The 24,829-nt window shown below is 37.2% G+C and overlaps 1 protein-coding gene across 6 annotated transcripts in view; it reads left to right on the top strand.

Moving 5' to 3' along the window:
* The window catches only part of RBM33 (RNA binding motif protein 33), a 185,599-nt gene that overhangs the window by 16,570 nt on the left and 144,200 nt on the right, over nt 1-24,829 (top strand). For all 6 annotated transcript variants that reach the window (XM_043965518.1, XM_043965515.1, XM_043965516.1 and 3 more), the window contains exons 2-4: nt 6,187-6,265; nt 21,511-21,559; nt 23,655-23,731. In XM_043965518.1, the coding sequence (XP_043821453.1) occupies nt 6,187-6,265; nt 21,511-21,559; nt 23,655-23,731 (205 nt within the window). The remainder of the gene's footprint in view (nt 1-6,186; nt 6,266-21,510; nt 21,560-23,654; nt 23,732-24,829) is intronic.

The following is a 24,829-nucleotide window of genomic DNA, read 5'->3' as shown; positions in this document are numbered from 1 at the left end:
TCAAGTGCCTCTTTTTACTTAGGGTCTTTCCTCTGTAACGGTTGGAATGACGCCACCTGCTGGAGATTTACTGTAGAAAAGCTCCCCATGAAGTGAAGGTCTCTGAGAGCAAGACTATGAGTCTTTTCTTTGGCGTCTTTACTTGTGGGAGGAAGAAGGGGGAGGCTGGCGCTCTGACTCACTCTCTTTCCTATGGACTCTGGAGGAGAGTGGATCTAGAAATGCTCTCTCCCTTTAATAGATAGATGAATGTAGGCCTTCTCTCTCTCTTTACCAAATTCTTATTCTCCTTAATAAATGCTTAAAAGCCTAACTCTTGCTAAAGCTTATAATTTATTGGCGACCACTCATTAGATATTTTAGACAGACTAGCTAGAATTTTTGCCTTTTACACCTCATTCTTATGGTTGTTAGTTCCCTAACTCAAATTACTTTGTATATGTTGTTTTCTTATATATGTTAAAACCCTTTCATTTACCACCCCCACCCCGTACTCCTTGGATTTTAAACTCCTTGAGGGCGGGGAATGTGGCTTTTTTGTTTGTTTGTTTTTGTGGGGCAATGAGGGTTAAGTGACTTGCCCAAGGTCATACAGCTAGTAAGTGTCAAGTGTCTGAGGCTGGATTTGAACTCAGGTCCTCCTGAATCCAGGGCTGGTGCTTTATCCACTGCGCCACCTAGCTGACCCTTAGGGTTGGTGCTTTATCCACTGTGCTATGTGATAAAAATCTTAGTTCAGCCTAATTTATGACATTTTTGGGCCAGTATCCTCAGTACAACATAATAGGCACTTAATGGTTGAATGAATGAACTCATCCCTAAGAAATTTTGAAAATGAGTACCTAGGGTCTTTTGGGAAAGTATCATTAATGATTTATATTTTATAATGATTTATCTATCATCAAATTAACAAGCTAACATTCTGGAAAATATATATTTAAGGTCGATTTTGTCCAGGTAATCACAGATTTGTTTGGAGGTGGTCCACCTGGTGACAGGAGAATTAAAGTCTCTTTTTAAGTAACATAATAAAGGGATCCTTTCTGCATTTTTTTCCCCTTAGCTCAGAAAATTCACTTTAGATAGCAACTTTAGTACACTTAATATCCTCATCCTATTTTCATCTATAATGCATGAAGAGAAGTTTGGGTTCCTTTCTTGTAGAATGAAGAGTTTGTACTAGATGACATTCAATTTTATTTCTAACTCCTGGGTTTTTAGGTAGTTAAGGGATTTCTGAGGTATAGTGGTATATAGCATTATCTCCAATCTGGAGACCATTACTTCATGGTTGAGTAGCATCAAAATCTGTCGATCTTTGTTGAAATTAGAGACAATCTAATTCAGTATTGTTATATTCTAAATGAGGAAACTAAAGCCCAGAGAGATTAAGTGACAAGTCCAGGATCACACATAACTAGTGACAAATAGAACTGGCATTTGAACGCATATCCTCTGACACTCAATTCAGTTTTCTTTCCACTATACCATACTGATGAAAGAGATGAAATGATACCATTGATTAGCCGAAATATAAATGCTGTAGATCATTGGTTATTCTAGTGTAGTGTTTTGTGTCATATAGTATTACTAAGAAATATTTTGTATGAGGATAAATGAAAAAGAATTATTAAGCACTTGGTACATGGAAAACACTGCTAAATACTTGGTTTACAATTAGAAGAAGCAAGACAATGTATCCCCAAGGAGCTCACAAGCTACAAGTTAGATGGAAAGGTCCTGTGATCTCTGTGGTACGGCAGCAAAAGAATAATGCATCTCCTTTAATGGCACTTCCAGTTTTAAAATCAGATCAGTTTCTGATGTTGAATCATTTGATGGTGCCTAGGAAAGGACTTTGTTGGTGAGAACTTTCTTTTCTGTTTCTTCTGCAGCTTTGGTTATTGAGGGAAGGGTAGTGGGGTGCTCTAGCATCTGCAGAAGCAGCTTCCAGTTGCATTTTCTTCACAAAGATTGCTCATCAAGAGGATGGCTGGATTAGAGGGACTGGTGGTCCCAGGGTCACTAATTATCCATAGGGCTCATGGGCTTTCCTTGTTAGCAGTGATGGGGGTATTGGTGGTCGCAGAGATGGCTGTCTCCTTCTTCAAAAGGGTTGCTCCCCTGAAATGATGGGTGTGATAGACCAGGATAGAAGCAGAGTCCTTTTGTTTGACAGCTACCAAATTGCTCCAGTTTCCATTAATTTATTTATCTTAAACTTGTACCAGGAGTTCCCTAAGCCTATGGAATCATAGTTCTGTCCCCTCCTCCTCTTGCCTATCAATTTATCTAAACTTTTCTTGAAGATTTTTTTTAACTTGGTATACTATTTGGGGTTATGAGTTCTACATATTTACACTCTATTTGAAAAAAACCTTAGTTCAGCCTTATTTATAGCATATGAAAATCCTTCTTGAAATCCTGTCTGGAATTCACAGGTTATATATCTCTATAGTACATTAGAATCCCATATAAAGCACATGCTTTATATCATGAATTCAGTGAGGTGTTTGGTAAATCATTGTGTGTGTGTAAAATATATGAATACCTGATAATATAACATCACAAGCCTATAATGTGACTGTTTCTTATCCCCTAATATTAGCATTATAAAAAGTATCTACTACTTTGTTTTTGGTGGCTATTTTTACTAACTCACACCCTTGTCAGAGATAAATTTAACAATAGTTGTCAACCATTCTTTTAATGCTTTTTAAATTTTGAACAATTTTTGCAACATTTTGGATATTTTAATATTTCCATCAAAATCTAAATCCTACCGCCACTCCCTCTCAATCCCCTTTTTCTTTTTCTAAAAGTGAAAACAGCAGTTCATCTTTAGGTAGTCACATACAGTTGCTGTTTGTATCCTTTGCTACATCCTCGATGACCTTTGTCTTGGCAGTTATATTGATCGTATTTCTTGGTGGTTTTCTTTTCTATTTTTCCTCCCCTCAAAGCCAGCTCTTTCATCCTTAGAGCCTCCATTTAGCTCAGAGGTCAGCAGTCTCTTTAATCTTGATTGCCAGTGTGGTTAAGCAGTGTCCTTGTGCCCTCCTGGAAAATCTGTGACACACAGATCTCAAAAGCAGAGGAAAAAGAATGGACTATGGGAAAATGAACAGGGATAGAAATAGAAGTATACATATGATTGGGAATAGAAAAGTGTCAAAAGTTGTTTGCTCCTCAGCTAGTCTTTTCATAGATACTTAGGAATCTTTTTTTCAGATACTTTAGATGATGCTTAGTGTGGAAAAAGATACTATAGAACTGGACTGTTGATTTTTGTTCACTGAAGGTGTTTGAATGCACAAGTTAGATGTGATTTTGTTTTGCTGAAATAGTAAAAACAAGGCTAACCAAACAGAAACACCTGTGTTGTATGAGAAGACCAGGTAGGGCCAGATTTAGGAATTCTTTTATACTATTCCTTTGAGTGAGTGGTCCAAACATATATTCACCTTCTTAGTATGATTCTATACCCTTTAAACAAAATCCTAAAAGCAGGTCAAACTAGGAAGATTTTCCAAAGTTTTGTTTTGTTTTGTTTTGTTTTGTTTTTTGCAGGGCAGTGAGGGTTAAGTGACTTGCCCAGAGTCACACAGCTAGTAAGTGTCAAGTGTCTGAGGCCGGATTTGAACTCAGGTCCTCCTGAGTCCAGGGCCGGTGCTTTATCTACTGCGCCACCTAGCTGCCCCCTCAAAGCCTTTTTTTGAAAGACCTTCCTTGCTGTTCTTTTTGAGCTCTTCAATCTACTATCAAAATATAGCTATCAAGAATTAAGGCTCCAATGGATTGGATGGTCACCAGTTTGAATTTAGAATAATCTCACATTACCTCTTGTTTACATGCTACCTTCAAAGACAATTTGAAAATGTTGGAATAGCTTTTTTTATGGTTGAGAGAGAAAGCTTCTTTGTCAAAATGACTGAAAGGAGAGAAATCTGGCTATCTTTTTAAATTCAGTTTATCTAGTGATACTTGAATAACAAAGACCTCATGACATTGTAGAAAAAAAAACCCAGTTCTGTATCTTTTCAGGCTGTGTAATTTTTTTTTTCAAACAGGAGTCAGGTCTTATTGCTGTGATTGAATGAATATCAGTTTGGAATTTCTTATAAGCTTGGTATTCTGTACAAATAACCTGGGGTGGGGGTACCTTGCCTTCATGGGTGTATTCATTTTCATTTTGGAGGGTATAAGTAGAGAGAATTCTAGAATACATTTGTCTTTTGCCACCAGTCTAACATATTTACAAGTCAAGAGTTGAAGATGAAGAAATTGCATCTTGAATAGAAGTGAAGTGAGCCAGTTTAGAATGGTGGGAAAAGCCCCAGATTTTGAATCAGAGACCCTGGATTCCATCTTTTGTTTGCTTCTTGTTGGGTATGTTTTGTATGCAGCAGAGAAAAACCCAAGTAGATAGGATGGAAAGATTGAATAAGCAAAATTTTGGTAATAGTGTGCATTTAGAAAATAAGATTCACTTCAGAATAATCTTGGAGATATCATCACCACCACCATCACTGTCATCATCATTCTGTGGCCATTACTACTTCTCTTGAGCCCAAGTGAAGCTTTGTTGTTCTTGAGCACCTTTCATCCATGGATTCCAGTTACTTAATCCAGCTAGTTCAGTGGATTGAATGTTGGACCTGGAATCAGGAAGACCCCAATTCACATCTGGCCTCAGACACTTACCACCTGTGTGACATTGGGCAATTCATTTAACTTCTGTTTCACTCACTTTCTTCATCTGTTAAAAATGGGGATAAATAGCACCTACTTCCCAGAGTTGTGTGGATCAAATGAGATATTTGTAAAGCACCTGACACATACTAGGCACTTAATAAATACTTGTTTACTTCCTTAATCTCTTTGGCATTATGAAATAATAGAAAGTATAGAACTTGATTATGTCTTGTCTCAAGTTCAGCCTACATTATTGACAAGCCCAAGGTATTTTTGTTTATTCCTTGGTCAGACTCCTATCTTAGCTATACTGCCCTGAGACCCCCTTGGGGAAGAGTGTTTGCTGCTAGTCTCGTACATAAAAACTATTTTCTAAGCAGTATGGATTTAAAATTTCCTATTATGTTTTCTTTTAGTGGATCTTTAATAATTGACTTAAAAATTTAATTACAAGTTATAAATGTTGCAAAGGTCTATAAATAGAGTATCAGTTTTATTCATTATTTAGAAAAGTTTACAAAGTACTCTATATTTTCATTTGATCCTCCTAATAACTGAGAAAGGTCATATATGTAGTATTATCTATATTTTGTAGATGAGGAATTGAGGCTCAGAGGTGAGAAATAGGTCACATAACTGATATCTAGTTAAGCTGGGACTTAAACCTGGGTTTTATGGCCTTAAGTATGATGTTCTTTTCATTGTGCTCTATTATTTTCCTATGATTTTTTTTCCTAAGTTTTTCCTTACAAAACCATGCTTTTCTCTAGCCAGTGCCTACACTTACTGGTATTTTCCTATACCCATTGGTACCTGTGAGAATCAGGGTGCCACCCCCTGCTGAGAAAGACATTGTGAGAACCAGGGTGATGCCCCCCTGAAAAGAAAGCATGTGACTAGCATGACTAGCATCTAGAAGCTGCCTGGCATCCAGGAGTTATGTCTTTTCATAGACCACCTGGAAGTCATGTCAATCAATGGACCAGCCAATTAGCTTGGAACTGTATGTGGGGACTACCCTGCTTCCTGTTCCTCAGGCAACTTTTCGTTCCGGGACTTTGGGTTGGTGGCAGAGAGAGAGGAAAGGAGATAGGCTTTTCTTGCTTTACTGTACACCATGTATTATCTTTACTCTTTAATAAATGCTTAAAAGCCTAAACTCTTGCTGAATTTATCAGTAAATCTTAGCTAGTCCCCCCCCCCCCAAAATAAAAACTGGGGGGGGGGCAGGTAAGGACACACATTAGATTTTAAACATCACAAACCTAATAAAGAATTGTTTTCCTGTCATAGGACCAGGTGCCTTAGTCATTGCCCATTACTTAAAAAACAAACAAACTTATATTTGTGCATATTAGACTGAAAAGTAGAGAGTTCATAATAAATTTTTATATCAATTTCCAGGATTCTTAATTATTTGTATTACAATTTTTTTTTTGCATTATATGTCTATTCTAGTAAGAACTATTTTTAATGACGTTTTCTTTGCAGATGATGACTTTGATCAGTTTGATAAGCCTGGTGCAGAACGGTCTTGGAGAAGAAGAACTGGGGATGAAGACTGGGACAGGTACTTAACATTTTTCATATTCAGCTGCTATATATTGATCAGTTTTATGGCCCCTAGACTGGCATTTTGTACTCTGATGCTTAAGAGTAGCTCACATACAAATGAAGTGCTGGTAATTTACATGTTAATATTTTCTCTATAGTTCTTTATGTTTGTGTAATACTATTTTAGTGAACAGAAGTGACAAGATGTGCATATAATGGGGCATTCAATAAATATAAATGTGTATGTGTGTGTGTGTATATATATATATATATATATATACATACACACACATAAATATATATGTACTATACAATACATATATAAATATGTAATGTTTAAAATCTAATGTAGGTCCTAACCTCTCCCCCACCCCCCCAGTTTTTTTTGGGAAACTGGCTAAGATTACTGATAAATTCAGCAAGAGTTTAGGCTTTTAAGGATTTATTATAGTATATTAGAAGTTAGTGAAGAGAGAGAAGTTGAGAAAACCACCTTTATTTAGCTATCCACGTTTCTATAGAGAACACGTGGAGTAGATCTACTCTGTTCTGCCCCTGCCACCACCATGCCAAAATCCTGGAGGAAAAGAGAGAGATCCAGTGAGCCAGCCTCTGCTTCCTACTTTCTGTCTCCCTCCCTAAAGGGGGAGTTCCTTCAAGCTGATTGGTTGAGAATGGTCTCCTGTTGATGGTGTAGTCCACAGCCTCTGAGAACAACACCCTACTCAGGGCCATCCAGGTGTGGTCTCAATTTAATCATTCTTAAGTAGGTTCTCAGTTTCTCAGTTTCACCCAATTCAATCAATTCTAAATCAGTCTTCAGGTGGAGCCCCATGGGTCTGCCAAATCCCATTATTTTATCACAAATCTATATGTGCTATACAGTGAATAAATAGATACTAAGTAGTTAAAGTCAAAGTAGTTTGAGAGGGAGGGCACTAGTGGATTGGGGGGGGGGGGTATGGAAGTGCTTCATGCAAAAGTTGGTGCTTAATCTGCACCTTAAAGGAAGAAAGGGAATCTGTGAGGCTGAGGTAAGGAGAAAGTGCATTACAGTCATTGGGGGATGACCACAGCAAAGGCATGGAGGCCAGAAATGGAGTGTTATGTGAGAAGAATAGCAAAAGGACCAATTTAGCTGGTCATAGAGCATAGGAGTTGGTAGTAATACACAGTGAGTCTGGAAATATAAGTTGGGACTAGGTTGTGTAAGGTTTTAAAAGCTCAAAAGAGGAGTTTATATTTTGTCCTAGAGGCCATAGGAAGCCACTGGAATTGATTGAGTGGGAGAGTCACATGGTTGTTAGATTTGTGCTTAAGGAAAATTGCTTAATATTATTTACAAAATAAACACTTTACAGTGAGATACAAAATTACTTAATACCATATTAATATGCACATCTTAGGTAAACAGTGAAGTTTTGGGTTTTTTTTTTGGCAGGGAAATGAGGGTTAAGTGACTTGCCCAGGGTCACACAGCTAGTGTCAAGTGTCTGAGGCTGGATTTGAACTCTGGTGCTTTATCCACTGTGCCACCTAACTGCCCTACAGTGAAGTTTTTAATGTTGAAACTGTTGACTGGGTTATTTGGTTTCATAATCAGCAGTTGGTCTCTGTCTCTGTCTCTCTCTCTCTCTCTCACACACACACACACACACACACACACACACACACACACACACACACACACGATTATATATGTTATATATAATACATATACATATATGTCATTATTGAAAACAATACATGTTTTTTGTAGTAACTTAAAAATGGAAGGCAGCATATCATAGTGGTTAAAGGGTTGACCTTGGAGTTAGGAAGACCTGGTTAAATGACTATGTCTGTGATGTAGGAATTCTGTAACTATAGACAAGACACTTCTTAGTGCCTACAATAACTTCAAGACTGAGTTACAAGAGTTGTTAATGCATTGGTGGAAGGGGTATCCAGACAGGAAGTTTTCCATATTGTTAAGGGCTAAAATTCTAGCTAGTCTGTCTAAAATATCTAATGAGTGGTCGCCAATAAATTATAAGCTTTAGCAAGAGTTAGACTTTAAGCATTTATTAAGGAGAATAAGAATTTGGTAAAGAGAGAGAGAAAGGTCTAGATTCCTATCTATTAAAGGGAGAGCACATTTCTAGCTCCCTTCTCCGCCAGCGTCCTCAGGAAAGAGCGCGAGACTGAGCGCCAGTCTCTTCCTTCCTCCTCCCACTAGTCCGCGTCACTTCCTGATACCAAAGACAAGACTCCTGGTCTTGCCCTCAAAGACCTTCGCTTCATGGGCAGAACTCTTCTACAGTTAGTATCCAGCAGGTGGCGTTATTCCAATCGTTACAGTCCCCCCTGTTGTTCCTCAAGAAACAAAATGTTTCCTTGACGGAACAGTAAAAAGAATATAATAACTATTGCTAACTAATAATATGTGAACAACAATATAGAAAAGGAAGAAAGGAAAGTTTTGTCCAGAGGGGCGATTTTTTTTTTGTCCTCATGAACCGACGCTTTGACATTAGTCTTGCAAAGGGAGGGCCTCTGCAGAGAATACATGTTACAGATGGTGTATATTATAACAGAAAGAGAAAAAAAACAACAAAAACAACAAATCAAAACTGTTCATTTAAAGTCTCTGAAAGTCTTTTCTCAGATGTCCTCTAGGTGTAGTCGTGGAATGGAAGTCTTTTCAGGGGTTGATGTGTGGATGCTGGTAATCAGCCAGGAAAATTTCCTACAAAATTGAGCTTAACACAACTTTAAAATAGCTTTGTCAATAATCAAATCAAACAATGAAAGTTCTCAAAAACATGTCTAAGGGAATTCAGAATCTTAGTTGTTACACATGAAACATATAATAAAACAAAAATTGAACCATTCTTTAAAATTATAATATTACTATAGTCCCCCCCTTATGGAGGGTAATTGAGAAGACAATTGCTACGATATTAATTATTAAAAATAATTTTTATCTTTGTTTCATCACTTTTTGCATCATCTGCCTAATTATCCTCATGCCATTATGAGAAATTAAAAAATCTAATATAATTGGTAACAGGTGTCAAGGCCAAATTCAACACTGTATTTATCATGACACCTGAGATAATTATGGGGGTTACCATAAAAGAACAGAGAAATGATGGGATATGAGCATTCCCACACTTGAGCAATATGTACTGCCCATACAGTATGCCAGGCTTAAAATAGGTGGATGGAATATACGTCCATGCCACCGAACATATTGGAGGAAACTGAGTCAGACTTAATCAGATCCATGGGATTCAGATGTCCATGGCATCAGGCATATAGGAGGGAGCATAGAAGCCAGGTGTAGAAGTGAGATGGGTGGGATGAATACTTCCAGCCATCTGTACAATATTGTGGGGAAAAATAAAATAAAATATTAAACCAAGAGAATCCAACCTCAACATTTGTCAAAAGCCGTTCTCTCGGCCATACCTTGACTTCATGCATGTCTCCCCTCATGTGACAGTTCAGTGTCTGCTCTTGCATGTATTCCTCTTGTGATTGGATGGCACCTTGGCCAACTGGCATCTGATAACTCAGAATAAAGGTAATTAGTGTCTTAAATGATAAGTTCCCATAATCCAAGTCTCATATGGATTTAAAAATTGAGGATAATAAATGATTGCAAAAAATGTGAATACATCTTGACTCAGAACACAATATATAATTATGCAACAATTTCAAATAATACCCCTTTTTTTTACTTAGTATACAATTACTTTTGTGAAAAATCAGAACATATTTAAATACAAGTTAAAGCACAACAGAATCTCAAAGAAAACTTTTTTTGAAAAAAAAAGAAAACTTTTACAAATGTTCCCCCCCCTTTTTTTTTTTTTGGAATGTGCTTATCAAAAATAATACTTCTAGAATCAATTTACACTTGCCATGGCAAACAATTTGCCAGGGAAATGCTTTAAAGAGTTTGATCAAATAATCAGTTGAGAAAAAAAAATAACAAAAACAAACAACTCAGAACATGGGAGCACAATACTCCTAGAATTAACATTGTATTATGAAATCAAAACCATCTTGCAATGTTTCAAAATTAGATAGACAAATGAATAGAATACACATGGAACAATAAAATACAGTGAAATTCAAACTAAGGAAATCTAAATGAATATGAACTTAATATCAATAAGAGTATTATAAAATATAAACTTGATCACATGACTATAAAAAGCTTTTACAAATATTCTCCTTGTTTTAAAAACTAAGTATAAGACACAATCTCAAAAGCATGAAAATCTCTATGAAAATAAACCCATTACCATTAATTTCAAAATGTAGATGTAATAGCATAGAAATCCTATGTAACCTCTGAACTGATACAATTACTCTGAGTGAATTCAGAACACTTTTGATTCCGATATCTAAAATCCCCAATACTCATATCAATACCTTGCTGCTTACTTCTACATTTCTGTAAAATATATACCCTTCCATGCCAAAAGAAGCAGAGTCTTGAACTATGTTGATGATTGTCATTCTTATTCAGCTTAAGTTTTTCTTCTTTAACCCCTCTATATTGTCTGTCAGTCTTTTCACCATACAAATGCTTTATAAGATTACTAATTAAAGACAAAAGCAGGTTAGCAAAATTATGAACAAAACGAGCATATCTGGAATTTAAAGGGTTTTCTAAGGTTGTCTCAGAAGCACAGCCAGGCTGGGGAAGGGCTGAGCCTGAAGCTGCAAATGTAGTTAGAGAAAGTTGAGCATGCGCATTAGATCTTTGGACTTCCCGGGCAGGGGAAGCAAAGGGCTTGGCCATGGGGGGAGTAGAGGGTGGGGTCTGGAGAGGAGGGGAGGGACCAGCACAATTTGAATCAGACTTGATTTTGAACTCAGGCCTGGATTCCTCTTCCCCCACTTTGCCTCCAGGTGCTAGGGGATTAAAAACTTCTAGAGGGTGGGTCATTGCCTCCAGGCATGCAAAATTAGAGCAACAATTAGTGTTAGAATTGGGAAAAGCTGCAGGAATCTCTTCAGATTTCTCTGAAAAAGCATGGTTGGGAGAGGGAGAGATATTTCCTTGTGTGAGTAAGTTGCTGGCTCTTTTAACAAAAATAAAAAGAAAAATAGAAAATCCACAAAAACAAAGCATTAACATGATCTTATCTCCCATTTGTCTGGTTAAACAGACCAAAATCAAAAATAGGATAATTAGGGAGTTTAAAAGGTCCATTCGAAAAAATTCAAAGGAAAACCACAGCCAGTACACCAGTACTTAGCAGTTAAAGGGAGAGGGAGGGGAAATTTCTTACCCAACCAGCAGATCAGAAGAAGACTGAGGGTTAGCTTTCCTCTTCGTGGTCAGCCATCTGTTAAGGGCTAAAATTCTAGCTAGTCTGTCTAAAATATCTAATGAGTGGTCGCCAATAAATTATAAGCTTTAGCAAGAGTTAGACTTTAAGCATTTATTAAGGAGAATAAGAATTTGGTAAAGAGAGAGAGAAAGGTCTAGATTCCTATCTATTAAAGGGAGAGCACATTTCTAGCTCCCTTCTCCGCCAGCGTCCTCAGGAAAGAGCGCGAGACTGAGCGCCAGTCTCTTCCTTCCTCCTCCCACTAGTCCGCGTCACTTCCTGATACCAAAGACAAGACTCCTGGTCTTGCCCTCAAAGACCTTCGCTTCATGGGCAGAACTCTTCTACAGTTAGTATCCAGCAGGTGGCGTTATTCCAATCGTTACAATATCTTAGGTCTGGGCTCCAAACTGTCTAAAACCTGCAGTTTAATGATGATGTGCTAAATCTTCCTTGATAAGTTAATTTCTTTTCCAGAACTTGTTTGTTCTTTAGATTTAATGTATTTTTTCTATGTTAAATTTTATGCCTCCATTGAGTAATAGCTAATAATGTAATGTAAAATGGAAGAAATATATCAATTTCTCAACACACTAGATTAGCACTAGATTTTAAAAAGACTTGTATTCTTTGATAATAGAATGCCTTTTGTACAACTGATTTATATTTTTTGTAGAATTCTTTTAGGCTTTTGATTGCTGAGTTGTTAAGATAATGGAATGTGATAGATGAGATTTGGCAGATACTCAGGAGCCCACCTGAGTGATTACTGGTTGATTTGACTGGATTACTGGCTGACTTCTAGTTGACTAGATTCTAAGCACATCTGCCGGGTACTTGGGAGTACTTAAGAAAACATGGTTCTCAAAAGCTAACAAACTTTGAACTTCCAGCCCAGTCAACCAACCAGCTTGAAGAACCTCCCATTTCTGGGAGGGGACAGGAAGGAGGAAGGAGAGCCTGTGCAGAGAGCGCTGTCTCTTTGGGTTCCTGACTTTACTGTGGTGGAGGAGAGAGACTCCAGAGGACTTCACAGGGGAATTGAGGAAAGATAGGATTGCCACGCTGTAGGAATTCTGTTCTCAATCTTTCTCTTTCTGTCTTCCAATAAACACTTAAAAAACCTAAACTCGTTTTATCATTGATTTTAGTCAGTTTTCCCCAAAACTGGGGGAACAGATTAGGACCCACATTTAGAATTTTAAATTACACAGAGTATAACTTTTATGCCTGTCTTTTCCTTGGAAATCTGCTAAAGGCTGAATCAAATAATGAAGTCTTTGCTCTGTCAGACATTGGGAAAAGATTTCAGTAATTCTCTAGTCCAACTCATTCCTGAATAGGAATTCCATTTATCACCAATTCAACAAGTAGTTATCAAAGCTCTGTCTGAAGACCTCCAATAAGGGACAACTCAGTATTTCTGAAAGAAGCCCGCCCAGTTACATCAAGCCTAAATTTGCGTCTTTGCAACTTCTAGTCTTTGCCCCTGCTTCTTCCTTCTGGGGCCACGAAGAACAAGTTTGATCCCTTTTCCGTATTGCAGCATTTCATAAATCTTTGAAGAAAGCTATTCTGGTCCTTTCTTAGTCTTTTCTTCAAGCCAAAGATCTCTGCTTCCTTCAGCCAGTCCTCGTGACATTTACTCAAGACCATGCACCATCCTACTTACTTCCTGTGGATGATCTCAGGCTTACCAATGTCATTCTTAAAATTTGGTGCTGAGAGCATAGTATTCCATGTGTGATCTGACCAGAGAAGAATACAAGGGCTATCGCCACTTTTCTTCAGGAAGTTTCCTTCTCTGCACCCTCTGCTTAGCCAATCAGATACCATTCCTCTGCAGTGTATTTTGTGTTCATCCCCTCCTCTCCATTTTCACAGCTTCTTTCTAATTTAAAGCCTCATCACCTTTTGTCTAGACTATTTTAATAGTCTACAGATTGAATTCCTTGTATCAATTCTCTCTCCTCCCCAGTCTTCCAGATTGCTGTCAAAATAATTTTTGTAAAGCACAGGTTCACCATGCCACTCTACTGCTTGGTTTTCAGTGGGGCTCTTTTGCCTCTAGGATAAGATACAAATTCTTATCATTGCCATAGAAAGCTCTTCATGGTTAGCCTCTAACGTGCCTTGCCAGACTTGTTTTACATCACTCATATTAGACTGCTTCCTTTTCCTTGAACTTGGTGTGTTCCATGTCTTGTCTTTGTGTATTTGCATAGGCTTGCCCCCATAGCCTAGAATGCACCTCCTCCTTTCCTCCATCTCATAAAATCTGTGCCTTTATTCAGCACTCGGCTCATGTGTCAACTCTTCCAGTAAGCATGTTCTGATTCCCCCTCTTCCGTTTAAATGTTAGACCCTCAATAAAATCTGAACTTTATGGAGGCAGGTACTGGATTTTTTGTTGTTTTATTTTGTCTTTGTAATCCCCTTCCTAGCACAGTGCTTTGAATGTACTAGCCTCTTAAATAATGCTTGTTGAATTGGATTAAGTTCAGCCCCTCTACCTCCCATGGATTGGCTTTAGTGGTGTCAGCATTGAACAGTAATAATAATAGTAACTCAAAACACTTGACATATTTTCATTTCATTTTTACAATAACTCTTTGAGATAGTGAGGGCATCATCGTTTCACAGATGTAACTGCAGCCTAGAGAAGTTAAGTTATGGCTTGTACTCACATAATTATTTACGGGCAGAAAAGGGACTAGAATTCATGTCTTTTGACTCCGAGGCCCAGCAGTGACTGATACTCACTGTAGTGACTGCTTTAAGTAAAGATTTTCAGATTTCAGAGGGATATAGAAGAGCTCCTGCTGTTTATTCTGCTAGGGTAATGGATTCCCTAGCCCAGTACCAGAGATCTTTGGGGAGCACTGAAAGCATTATTATTATTTTTGTATCTTAAAACAATCATTTCCATTGAACTTTTTGGTATCACTTCCACAACTATGTAGACTATTTGTACCTCAATGGGCATATAAGCGGCTCTTGTTCCCTGCCCACTATTGCTTTCCTGGTTCCTAGTCAGGAGCTGGCTATGTTTTAGCTATCTAATCTCAACCACAAGCATGACAACAAAACCTCCCTCCTATTTTATATTGTGTATTAAACTTCTTTTTATGTTGTTGTGGAGGAAAGACCAAAATACATTAAGAAGAGAAAGCAGTAGGAAGAGATAAAAATAAAGGTATGACTTCCCCAAATTGTGAGGTCATTAGGGAAGGAGACTGTAGCTCATCCTTCTGCCTCACCTCCAGAAGGGGTGGATACAGTATTTGAACTTGAAAATCTAATCTAGGGGAAATTAAAAATATATTCAAAAACTATTGCATATATCTAAAATTACCTATACTAATGTCTTACATTGAAGTATTATTTTTACATGGAGGTGACCTTGGATTTGAAAGTTGTCAGTAAAGTATTAGCTCTAGCAGATCCTATTATGCCTGAAATTCTTCCATATATGGGCCTGATGGTGGATTATTTTAGCAGAGGACCAAGCTACTTAGGTTTGGAGAGGCTTATCCACCAAGAGTTGGCCACTGGGTAAAGAATGTTTTCAGCTATAGCCGTTCAGGAAGGCATTCTCCTAAGGCACAGAGTGATCACAATATTGGAGTGTGAGAGAGATTTCATATTTGTGACACAGTGTGTTTCCCAAAGAATCCTATACTAGTTTGGTTAGCTCTCTTTGTTAGGATGTTACTTCAAGCCTAAATTTGCATCTTTGCTCTGAAGAAATCACAGCTCCTCTAAGTGTGAAGTCAACCTTGTTGAGCAACAGAGATATATTATGTCTCAAAAGCATCATGTTGACATTAAAATAAATGTTAAATATAACTTCTTCAAACACTTTCACTAATCAATTTTATTTCATAATTTTTTTTTTTGGCGGGGGGTGGGTTTGAGGTTAAGTGACTTGTCCAGGGACCAAGAGAGCTACTTCAGATCATCTTTGCTCTCAAGTGTCTGAGGTTGGATTTGAACTCAGGTCCTTTTGACTCCCAGGCTGTTGCTCTGTCCACTGCACCACCTAACTCCCCTGTTTCATAATGTTTTACATTTTTATTGCAAATGGAACTCAAGTCGTATGAACTTCCAAGGCATCTAAATCCTTAGTTTTTACTATTTGTAGAGAAAGGCAAGAATCTGAACCTTCTTTGTGCTCTTCCCACCCTAAGTCCCTCTTCACCTACTTGCTGTGGAAAGTGCAATACTCAGGGATTGAGAATTGAGATCTTTTTACCTGTTGGGAATATATTCTAGATTGGGAAGCACTGCTTTATGCAGTCAGGAAATTTTGCCTTTGAAATAGAAGACATACTAATAAAACGTGATCCTGTTAGATTTCTAAATTCTTAAATAACTTTAGTTATTGTTTTTCTTCAATTTAACAGTCATTTATTTAGCCTACTGTGTGTGAGGTACTGTGTTAGGTACAAGAGGGGAAAAATAGCAAATTCAATACCCTTTTCTCAATTCTTATCCTTGTTGACCTCTTTATAGCTTTTGTCACTGTTAATTACTCTTTTCTCATTGATACTCTCTCCTCCCTAGGCTTCCGTGACACTATTGTGTGCTGGTTCTCCTATCTTTCTAATTGTTCTTTCCCGGTCTCCTTTTCTGAATACTTCATCCAGGTCATGCTGGCCATACTTGGGTTTACCCCAAGCCTCTGTGCCAAATCCGTCTGGTGATCTGATTAGTTCCTGTGATTTCAGTTATCATCCCTGTGTAGACGATCTTCACACTTATACAGCTCTAACCTCTCTACTGACTTCTGGTCTCTCATTATCTGTTGTTTTTTGAACATTTCATCCTGACTGGCCTGTAGACTTTTTTTTTTTTTTTTGCGGGGCAATGGGGATTAAGTGACTTGCCCAGGGTCACACAGCTAGTAAGTGTCAAGTGTCTGAGGCCGGATTTGAACTCAGGTACTCCTGAATCCACGGCTGGTGTTTTATCCACTGCTCCACCTAGCTGCCCCCCTGTAGACATTTTAAACTCAGCATATCCAAATTTGAACTCATTATTTTTCTCGATAAAAGCTCCCCACTTGGGGGCAGCTAGATGGCGCAGTGGATAGAGCACTGGCCCTGGAGTCAGGAGTACCTGAGTTCAAATCCGGCCTCAGACACTTGACACTAGCTGTGTGACTCTGGGCAAGTCACTTAACCCCAATTGCCACACACACACACACACACACACACACACACACACACACACACACACACACACACACACACAAAATCTCCCCACTTGACAACTTTCCTGTTGCTCTGGAGGGCACCACCATTCTTCCATCACCGCTATAGGCATCATCTTCTATTCTTCGCTTGTACTCACCCTACATATCCAATTTGTTGTCAGCTGTTGTCATTTCTAACATCACAATATCCCTTTTCTACTCACAGAACCAGCACTCTGGTGCCGGCCCTTAACATCTCATGCCTGGACTATTAAAATAACTTTTTGGTTCGTTTCTCTGTCTCAAGTCTTTGTCCACTTCAATTTATCTTCCACTTAGCTGACAAAGATTTTCCTAAAATAGAGGTCTGACCATGTCTCTCCCCATCTCAGATTCTGATGAATTACCTTTAGGATTAAATATAAAAGTCCCATCTAGCATTTAAAGCTCTTCATAGCCTGACCCCTTCCTCTTTTTCTGCCTTCTTAAACTTTACTCCATTCACATACTATATGATTACTGGCCAGCTTGTTCCTTACACATTGGCACTCTATTTCTTTTCTTTTTTTTTTTTCAGTGAGGCAATTGGGGTTAAGTGAATTGCCCAGGGTCACACAGCTAGTAAATGTCAAGTGTCTGAGGCCCGATTTGAACTCAGGTCCTCCTGAATCCAGAGAAGGTGCTCTATCCACTGCGCCACCTAGCTGCCCCGGCACTCTATTTCTTGATTTTAGAGTCTTTTCACTTGCTATCTCCCATTCCTGGAATATTCTTCCTTCTTACCTCTACCTCCATCAGACTCAGCTTAAATTCCACCTTCTGTAAGAGGTTGTTCCTGGCATTTCTAGTGCCTTCCCTCAATTTATATTGTGTTTATTTTGTAGGTATGTAATCATTTGCATGTTGTCTCTAGTCTCCCTTTTGAGTGCAGGGGCCATGTTTTTGCTTTTCTTTATATTCCCAGTGCTTATTAATGAGCACAAAGTGTATCACATAGTAACTGCTTAATAAATGCTTGTTGACCGACTGACTCATTTGACCAGTGAAGAGAGGGAGGTGTATATTTTTTTAAATCTCTTCAGGGATATACTTAGTCATTATAATGCCACATTTTTAGTTTGGGAGCTATCCCTCTTCTTTTCCCCCCACCCCGCATTTACACTGTCATTATGTACAGTTTTCTTTTCTTTAAAAAGATTCCCATATGTTTTCTGAATTCTTCATCTACTTTGTTTCATCTGGTACAATAATATTTCATTGCATTCATGAACCACTGTTCCCTGAGTATAATAGCCATTTGCTTCTGTACAGTGACCTTTGACCCTGTTTTCTTTCACTCCAGTGATTCATTAGCCATTAATCAGGAAACCCTTGTTTCCACCATACTTTCCATCTTTCCAAATCTCGAATTCTTCAATTTCGTTAATCTCAATCCTTACAGCAAGGCAATCCTAATTTCTACTTCTCCTTAATTGATTCTGTCTTACTTCCCAAGAGGGCTATTCCAGATTGTCTTTGTTCTCCTCAAATAACCCATGCCTTCTCCCCATCTTCTCAGCTAAGGAATTTGCCTTGTAAACTTGTTCTGTCCGGTACTGAAAAAATAAAAGCCTTGTATGTTGAGATCTTTTTTTTTCGTCCTACATCTCAAAACCCCTTTACATCTCACTATCCTCTGCTTTAATTTAGTGTCATAAAGAGGTCCTTCTTACCAAGGCCTGTCCCTCCACATGTAACCCCACATTCTCACCTTCAAGCATACTGCCCTCAATTCCCTTTTATCTCATTTTCAATTTTGTTGTTATTTTCTTCTCTGTTCCCTATAAACATTCCTTTCTCCTCCATTATTTTTCATTTTTAATATATTTTGGTTTTGTCAATATTTCCAAATTACATGCAAATTTTTAAACATTCATTTTAAAATATTTTGAGTTCCAAATTTTCTCCTTGCCATCTCTTTCCCTCCCCTTGAGAAGGCAAGAAATATGATATAGGTTATGCTTGTGAAGCCATGCAAAACATTTCCTTATATTAGCTATGTTGCAAAAGAAAAAAAACACACACACACACACACTCTTAAGAAAAATAAAATTTTAAAAGTATGCTTCAATCAGCACTCAAGACTTCAGTTCTCTCTCTGGAGGTGGATAGCATTTTTCATGGGTCTCTTGGAATTAACTTGATGAGAGTAGTCTTTTGCGGTTGATCATCCTTAGAATATTGCTGTTACTGTGTACACTGTTCTTTTGGTTCTGCTCACTTCAGTTCATATCCTCCATTTCTTAAAAAGTCCTCATAAGATCCTACTATCCCCATAAGCTTTCATTCCTGTCTCTCATCTCTTTCTCTGCTAAACTCCAGAGTGTGTATACTTGCTGCTTTCTGCATCCTCTTCTCTCACATCTCAATCCTTTGCAGTCTGACTTCTCATCTCTTCATTCAGTTCTTTTCAAAGTTCTAATTGATCTCTTAATCGCTAAGTCCTATGGCTTTTTCTCCTCATTCTTTTTGTGCTCTCTGCAGCATTTGACACTGCTGCCACCCTCTCTCTTTTTCTGGATACTCTCTTCTGTCTGGGTTTTAATGCATTGGTCTCCTCCTGCTTGTCTACTTCTTCTGTGTTCTTCTGGCTTGTTGTTCACATTAGCCTCCCCTAATTGTGGCCCTGCCCTGGGCCACCTCTTTTATACACATTCTCTCTCAGTGATCTCTTTAGCTCCCACAGGTTTGATTATCATCCCTATGCAAATAGTTCTCATATATATATATATATATTTAGTCTTTATCTTTCTTTTAATCTTCAGTCTCATATCACCAACATTACAAATTTTTTTTCTTGATAGTTTGCTTCTCCTGCTGCCTTCCATTCTCCTTCATTGAACAGCAAAACAAACTAAAAATAAATTCCTTACTATAAACATGCATAGCCCAGCAAAACTAATTCCCAACTACTTTATGTCTCCTGCTTTCTTTCCTTCACACAGTGCAGTTCATGTAATGTTGTGCTTTCTCTATGGTTACTCATTCTTCAAGACCTAGATAAGATTCTGCCTCCTTTATAAAGCCTTATCTGATTCCTTGCTCCTAAGTCAGATATGATTCTTTATTCTCTTGACCTGTTCTGTAGCAGTACTGTACTAACTTTCTTCCTTATTAAATTGGTCTCTGTTTTCAGTCATTCTCCTCCCCAAACATCTTCTATACATATAACTGCCAAAATAACCTTTGCACAGCAGGGGTCTGATCTGTTGTTCCCTTTTTCACATCTTCAGTGGCTCCTAGCTGCTTCTAAGATGATGGTGGTGGTGGTGGTAATGATAGCACAGTGCTTTGGATACATTTTCTGATTAAGAACCTCACCACAACTGTTTGAGGTTCTTTCCCTCTTAGAAGAGGAAACTGGTGCTTAAGAGAGAATACTGTACAATTTGGAATTTGAAGCCTTTTTAGAGTGACGTTCTTCTACTTTTTCCTATTTATTTAATGCTGCTCTTCTTCTAGACTCTATTCCAACTCAGTTGGCCTTCATGCTCTCCCTGAGTTCACTATTCCACGGCCTGTGAAAGCCACACCTGCCATGCACTTCTTTCATACCTCTAACACTTAGAATTGTTATCTTTCTTCAAGACTTTTGAAACTCATATGTCACTTCCTATAGGAAGCCTTTCCTAATCCTCTAGTTAGTACCCTCTACATCCTCAAATTATCTGTATTTACTTATCTGCTCAAATATCATCTTTTGTGAAGGGCATCTCCCCTAATCGCGCCCCCCCCCCCCCCTAGAATTTTAAACTCTGAGGAGAGTCTGTTTTTCTCTTATCTTGATATCTTCATCTATTTCAGTGCCTTGTATGTATTAGGAACCCAATAGTACTTGCTTAATTCTATTTTACACATGTCTGAAACAACTACTAGTTTGCAAACTCCATGTAGGGTGGGTTAGCATCTATGACCTTTGAAGAATAGAATCGTGGATCTGAGAGCGAGAGGTGGAAGGGACCTCAGAACTCATTTAGTCCAACTCCCTCAGTTGACAGATGAGAAGGCCGAAGGCCCAGGGAGATTAAAGACTTGCTTAAGATCATCACACAAATAATAAGCATCAGAGGTGGGATTTGTTCCCAGTCTTATTACTCCAGAGACATTTTCTTCTAACCCCCCTTCTCCAGCTCCTAGGGCAGTGCTTTTCACATAATAGGTGCTTAATAAATCAATCTAAACTTACTTTATAACACAGAGCCAGGACTAGGAGGAAAATGGATTCCTGGCTCATTTCTCTTTGTATTGTACTATAATGTAACCTATCGTAAAATGTGGGAATGTACGTTTTATATGTATGTCAACAAGTCAGTCAGCATTTTTTATGTGTATTAGGGTACATATACACCCCAAAGACTTTATACACATGCATATATGTAGGTATATGTAGAGGTATGTATATATACAGAGACACTTATACATATGTATTTGTGTATGTAGGTGTGTGTATATATTTATATACACATACTCATATATGCGCCTACCTATACCTGTACTCATTATTGGAGAAGAGAAAGGCAAGGGAAGAAAATCTGCAAATATATAGAAATTAACATTGTAAAACCAGAAATTTTGTATAACCAGAGCCAGTGGTAAAGTCTTACTATGTAATGCTGGTTTATATACTAGAAACTACAGTGTCTTAAGATGTTTTATTATTGAAGTAGATAATGACTTGCTCCTTTTCCCTAGTGAACTTGAAGATGATTTGCTTGGAGAAGATTTGCTGTCTGGCAAAAAGGTAAGAAACAAGCGTTCTTTTTGCAAATGAGTCCTTGAAGTTTAACTCTTAAATAGTGAGAATAAGTGTGTTATAAGGATAGAAGTTTGCCCTTGGAATCAGGAAGGGATTTCTGCTCCATTCTACCTATGTGACTCTGGGCAAGTCATTGATCTCTTCTGTGTCATAGACAACTTAATGCTTTGAGTTGCAGAACAATTACCTAATTTGTTGATGAGACTTTAGTCACTGGGAGCTCCCTACCCTGATGAAATCACAGAATTGAACTCCCTTTTTCCCAAACAAAACCAAACCCCTTTACTGTAATAATGCATATAAATCATGTCTTCATGAAAAGCTATATGTAAAACTAAATTTGGAGTATTAACTAATTTCATTTTTTGACAAAGTTATGAGAATAGTAAGGGATATTCCTTAGATGTTGAAAAACCCCAGAAAAATATTTGACAATATCTTTTACTATACCATACTTTTGGGCAAAATGGCTCTATTTATCTTCATGTGTGATTAGCATATAGGTTTGGAACTGGGTGAATGAGTAGACATACTATGTCCAGCTTTGCACATTTAACTCTCAAATGAACCCTGATCCTTCTTGTAAATCCTGCTTGTTCCTTCATCTTGAACGGTTTACTGTATTTTCCTAAAGTCAATGTTTGGGATCCCAAAACAGAAATATTTCTTTTCTTCCTGTTTCTTTTGAAGGAACTGTCATCTTCACAGTTATTCACATTCACAACTTCAATTCTTTTTTATCTTTGTCTTTTTTCTTCTCCTTCACCCTCTATATGTTGTCAATGATTTGATGGGTTTCTTCAGTACCTAAGATATATCCCTTATCAATGTAGTTACCTTGTCAAAAAATAAAATTAGTGTAATCTTGCATGATTTGTTCCTGATGAACCTATGTTGGCCTTGGGTGAACATTGCTTTTTCTAAATATTCACAAACAATCCCTTTTATGATTTATCTAAAAATTTTGACAGGAAATCATTCTAATACAAGTGGAAGAAGGCAATAGATAATGAGGGAAAAACTCCTAAATGTTAGAAATGTTACAAAACTATTGAGTCACTGACTTATAATAGCCATTTGCTGAGTCTTGTCTTCTACTTGTATAACATCTTTGGAACCATTTCCAGTTATACACCCCTTATCCTAGTTCAGACCTGCTCTTAGCTGGACTATTTAATAGCTTCCTAATTGATTTCTGTTTCAAGTTTTTCCCATCTATAATCCATCTTCCACAATGCTACCAAAATATTCTTGTTAAAGGCATATCTGACAATCCCATTTTCCTATTCCAAAACATTGTGTTACTGTCTCTTTTTAGGATAAAGTAGAAACAATTCAACCAGATACTTAATACACCCCAAATCCAGTCTTTTCAGCTCCATTTTGTACGGTTGCCTCTCAACAATCCTGAAATGTACTTTTCCTTTAACTTCCTTTTAGTAGGCTAGGCTCAACTATGAACTACAACTTCCTGAATGCTTTCCTAATCTCCCTATTTTCCCCTCCCTTTTCCAATCTCCCCTTCCACCCTTCAAATTAGGTTGTGCATGTGTATTTGTTTATGTGCTTAATATCTTAAGTAGAAATGAAAACTTAATAAGGGCAAGAACTGTTTTCATTTTGTCTTTGTATCCCAAGCAAGTAGGCAGTTTCTTATACAATGATTTATATATAGCTTCTTATATAATGATTTGTTTAGGAGGTTTGAATTCCAACTTAATGTTTTCCTCTGGAACCTAGAAATTTGTCTCGGCAATTAGCTGATATACTATATAGAGGTTTTTTAGTGCCGTGGAAAGTGTGCTGGATCTGATATCAGAGGTTCTAGGTTTATATATTCAAGCACTCGTTATTTAAGTTATTTAAGTGGAAATGAAGGTCTCATTTCCTCATCTTTAAAATGAAAGTATTGGACTTAATAGGCTCAATTATAAATCATTATTCTGTGATTTGTATACCTGGGTGACATATTTTAATTGCAAAAAGTTGAGAATAATGTAACTATAAATTGGTAATTTTTGTAATATCCTTTCTTTATAGGAAGGATAAATGTTAATTTAAAAAAATTTTTTTTATCCAGAATCAGTCAGATTTGTCAGATGAAGAACTGAATGATGATCTTTTGCAGAGTGATAATGAAGATGAACTAAATTTCAGGTATTTTATTATACTCACTTTTTTACATTTTCATTTTACTTGAATAAAGAAAACAGTACATGTGTTTGTATGTATACTTACACTGTATACTTAAAACTATGCTTGAGTTCATTCTGATGATTTGTTTAAATGAATATTTTTTGTGATTATATTCTCTTATAGTCTGTATATTTATCTCTATATAGTATATCTAAAATAGATTTTTTAAAAAAATGAAAATTTCGTGTTGAATTACTTTATTTGGGATATTGAGTGAAGATCAACAAATATATGACATTTTTGAAAATACATGTAAGATACTGTTGTCATAACCATTTGATATAAATTGTGGGTAGTGACCTGTGATGGTTCTTTTTTAATGTCTTTGTTTACCATTTTAGTTTATTTGTTGAAATACTTTCTAGGTGTTTGTGAGAAATTGAATTATTAGTAGGCTTTAGTAAAACGAATAATTGCTATTTTACTGCTTTTTTGTTAATTTTTTAAGGGTAAAATCTTTGGAAAAGAATTTGACGGTCACTAATATAGAAAAGTAAATCTGGCATCTTTTATGGTGCGGTGTATTTTTGTTCACTTTTGTCATCTTGAATGTACTTTAAACCATACTTAACTGATATAGTCCAGTAGATATTTGTTATTTAATTTTTTTGCTTGAATTTTAATGTTTTTTTTTACAAGTCAGCTTTTTTCTGAATTTCTTTGATTTCAGAATATTCATCGTTTATATGATATATCAAGTCATTATGTGGAATTAAAATTATTCATATTTTTAAAGTATTAACTTAGTTATAGGATTTCTTTGAATTTGACTTTTTTCTCCTTTCTTAATTACTTAATGCTTATCTTTTATGATTCTTTGCATAAAATGTTTATTTTATGTTTGTAATAATTCTGTTATTACAATGTTGAGCAAATTGAACTGATTTTCTGGGTTGAAGATTATCTTTATTTTTGTTTGTTTGTTTTTGTGGGGCAGTGGGGGTTAAGTGACTTGTCCAGGGTCACCCAGCTAGTAAGTGTCAAGTGTCTGAGGCTGGATTTGAACTCAGGTCCTCCTGACTCCAGGGCCAGTGCTTTATCCACTGCACCACCTAGCTG

Source organism: Dromiciops gliroides, chromosome 5 (genome assembly GCF_019393635.1).
Source record: "Dromiciops gliroides isolate mDroGli1 chromosome 5, mDroGli1.pri, whole genome shotgun sequence".
Taxonomy (NCBI): domain Eukaryota; kingdom Metazoa; phylum Chordata; class Mammalia; order Microbiotheria; family Microbiotheriidae; genus Dromiciops; species Dromiciops gliroides.
The sequence above is the reverse complement of the archived record's forward strand: the minus strand, read 5'-3'. Positions and strand labels throughout refer to the sequence as shown.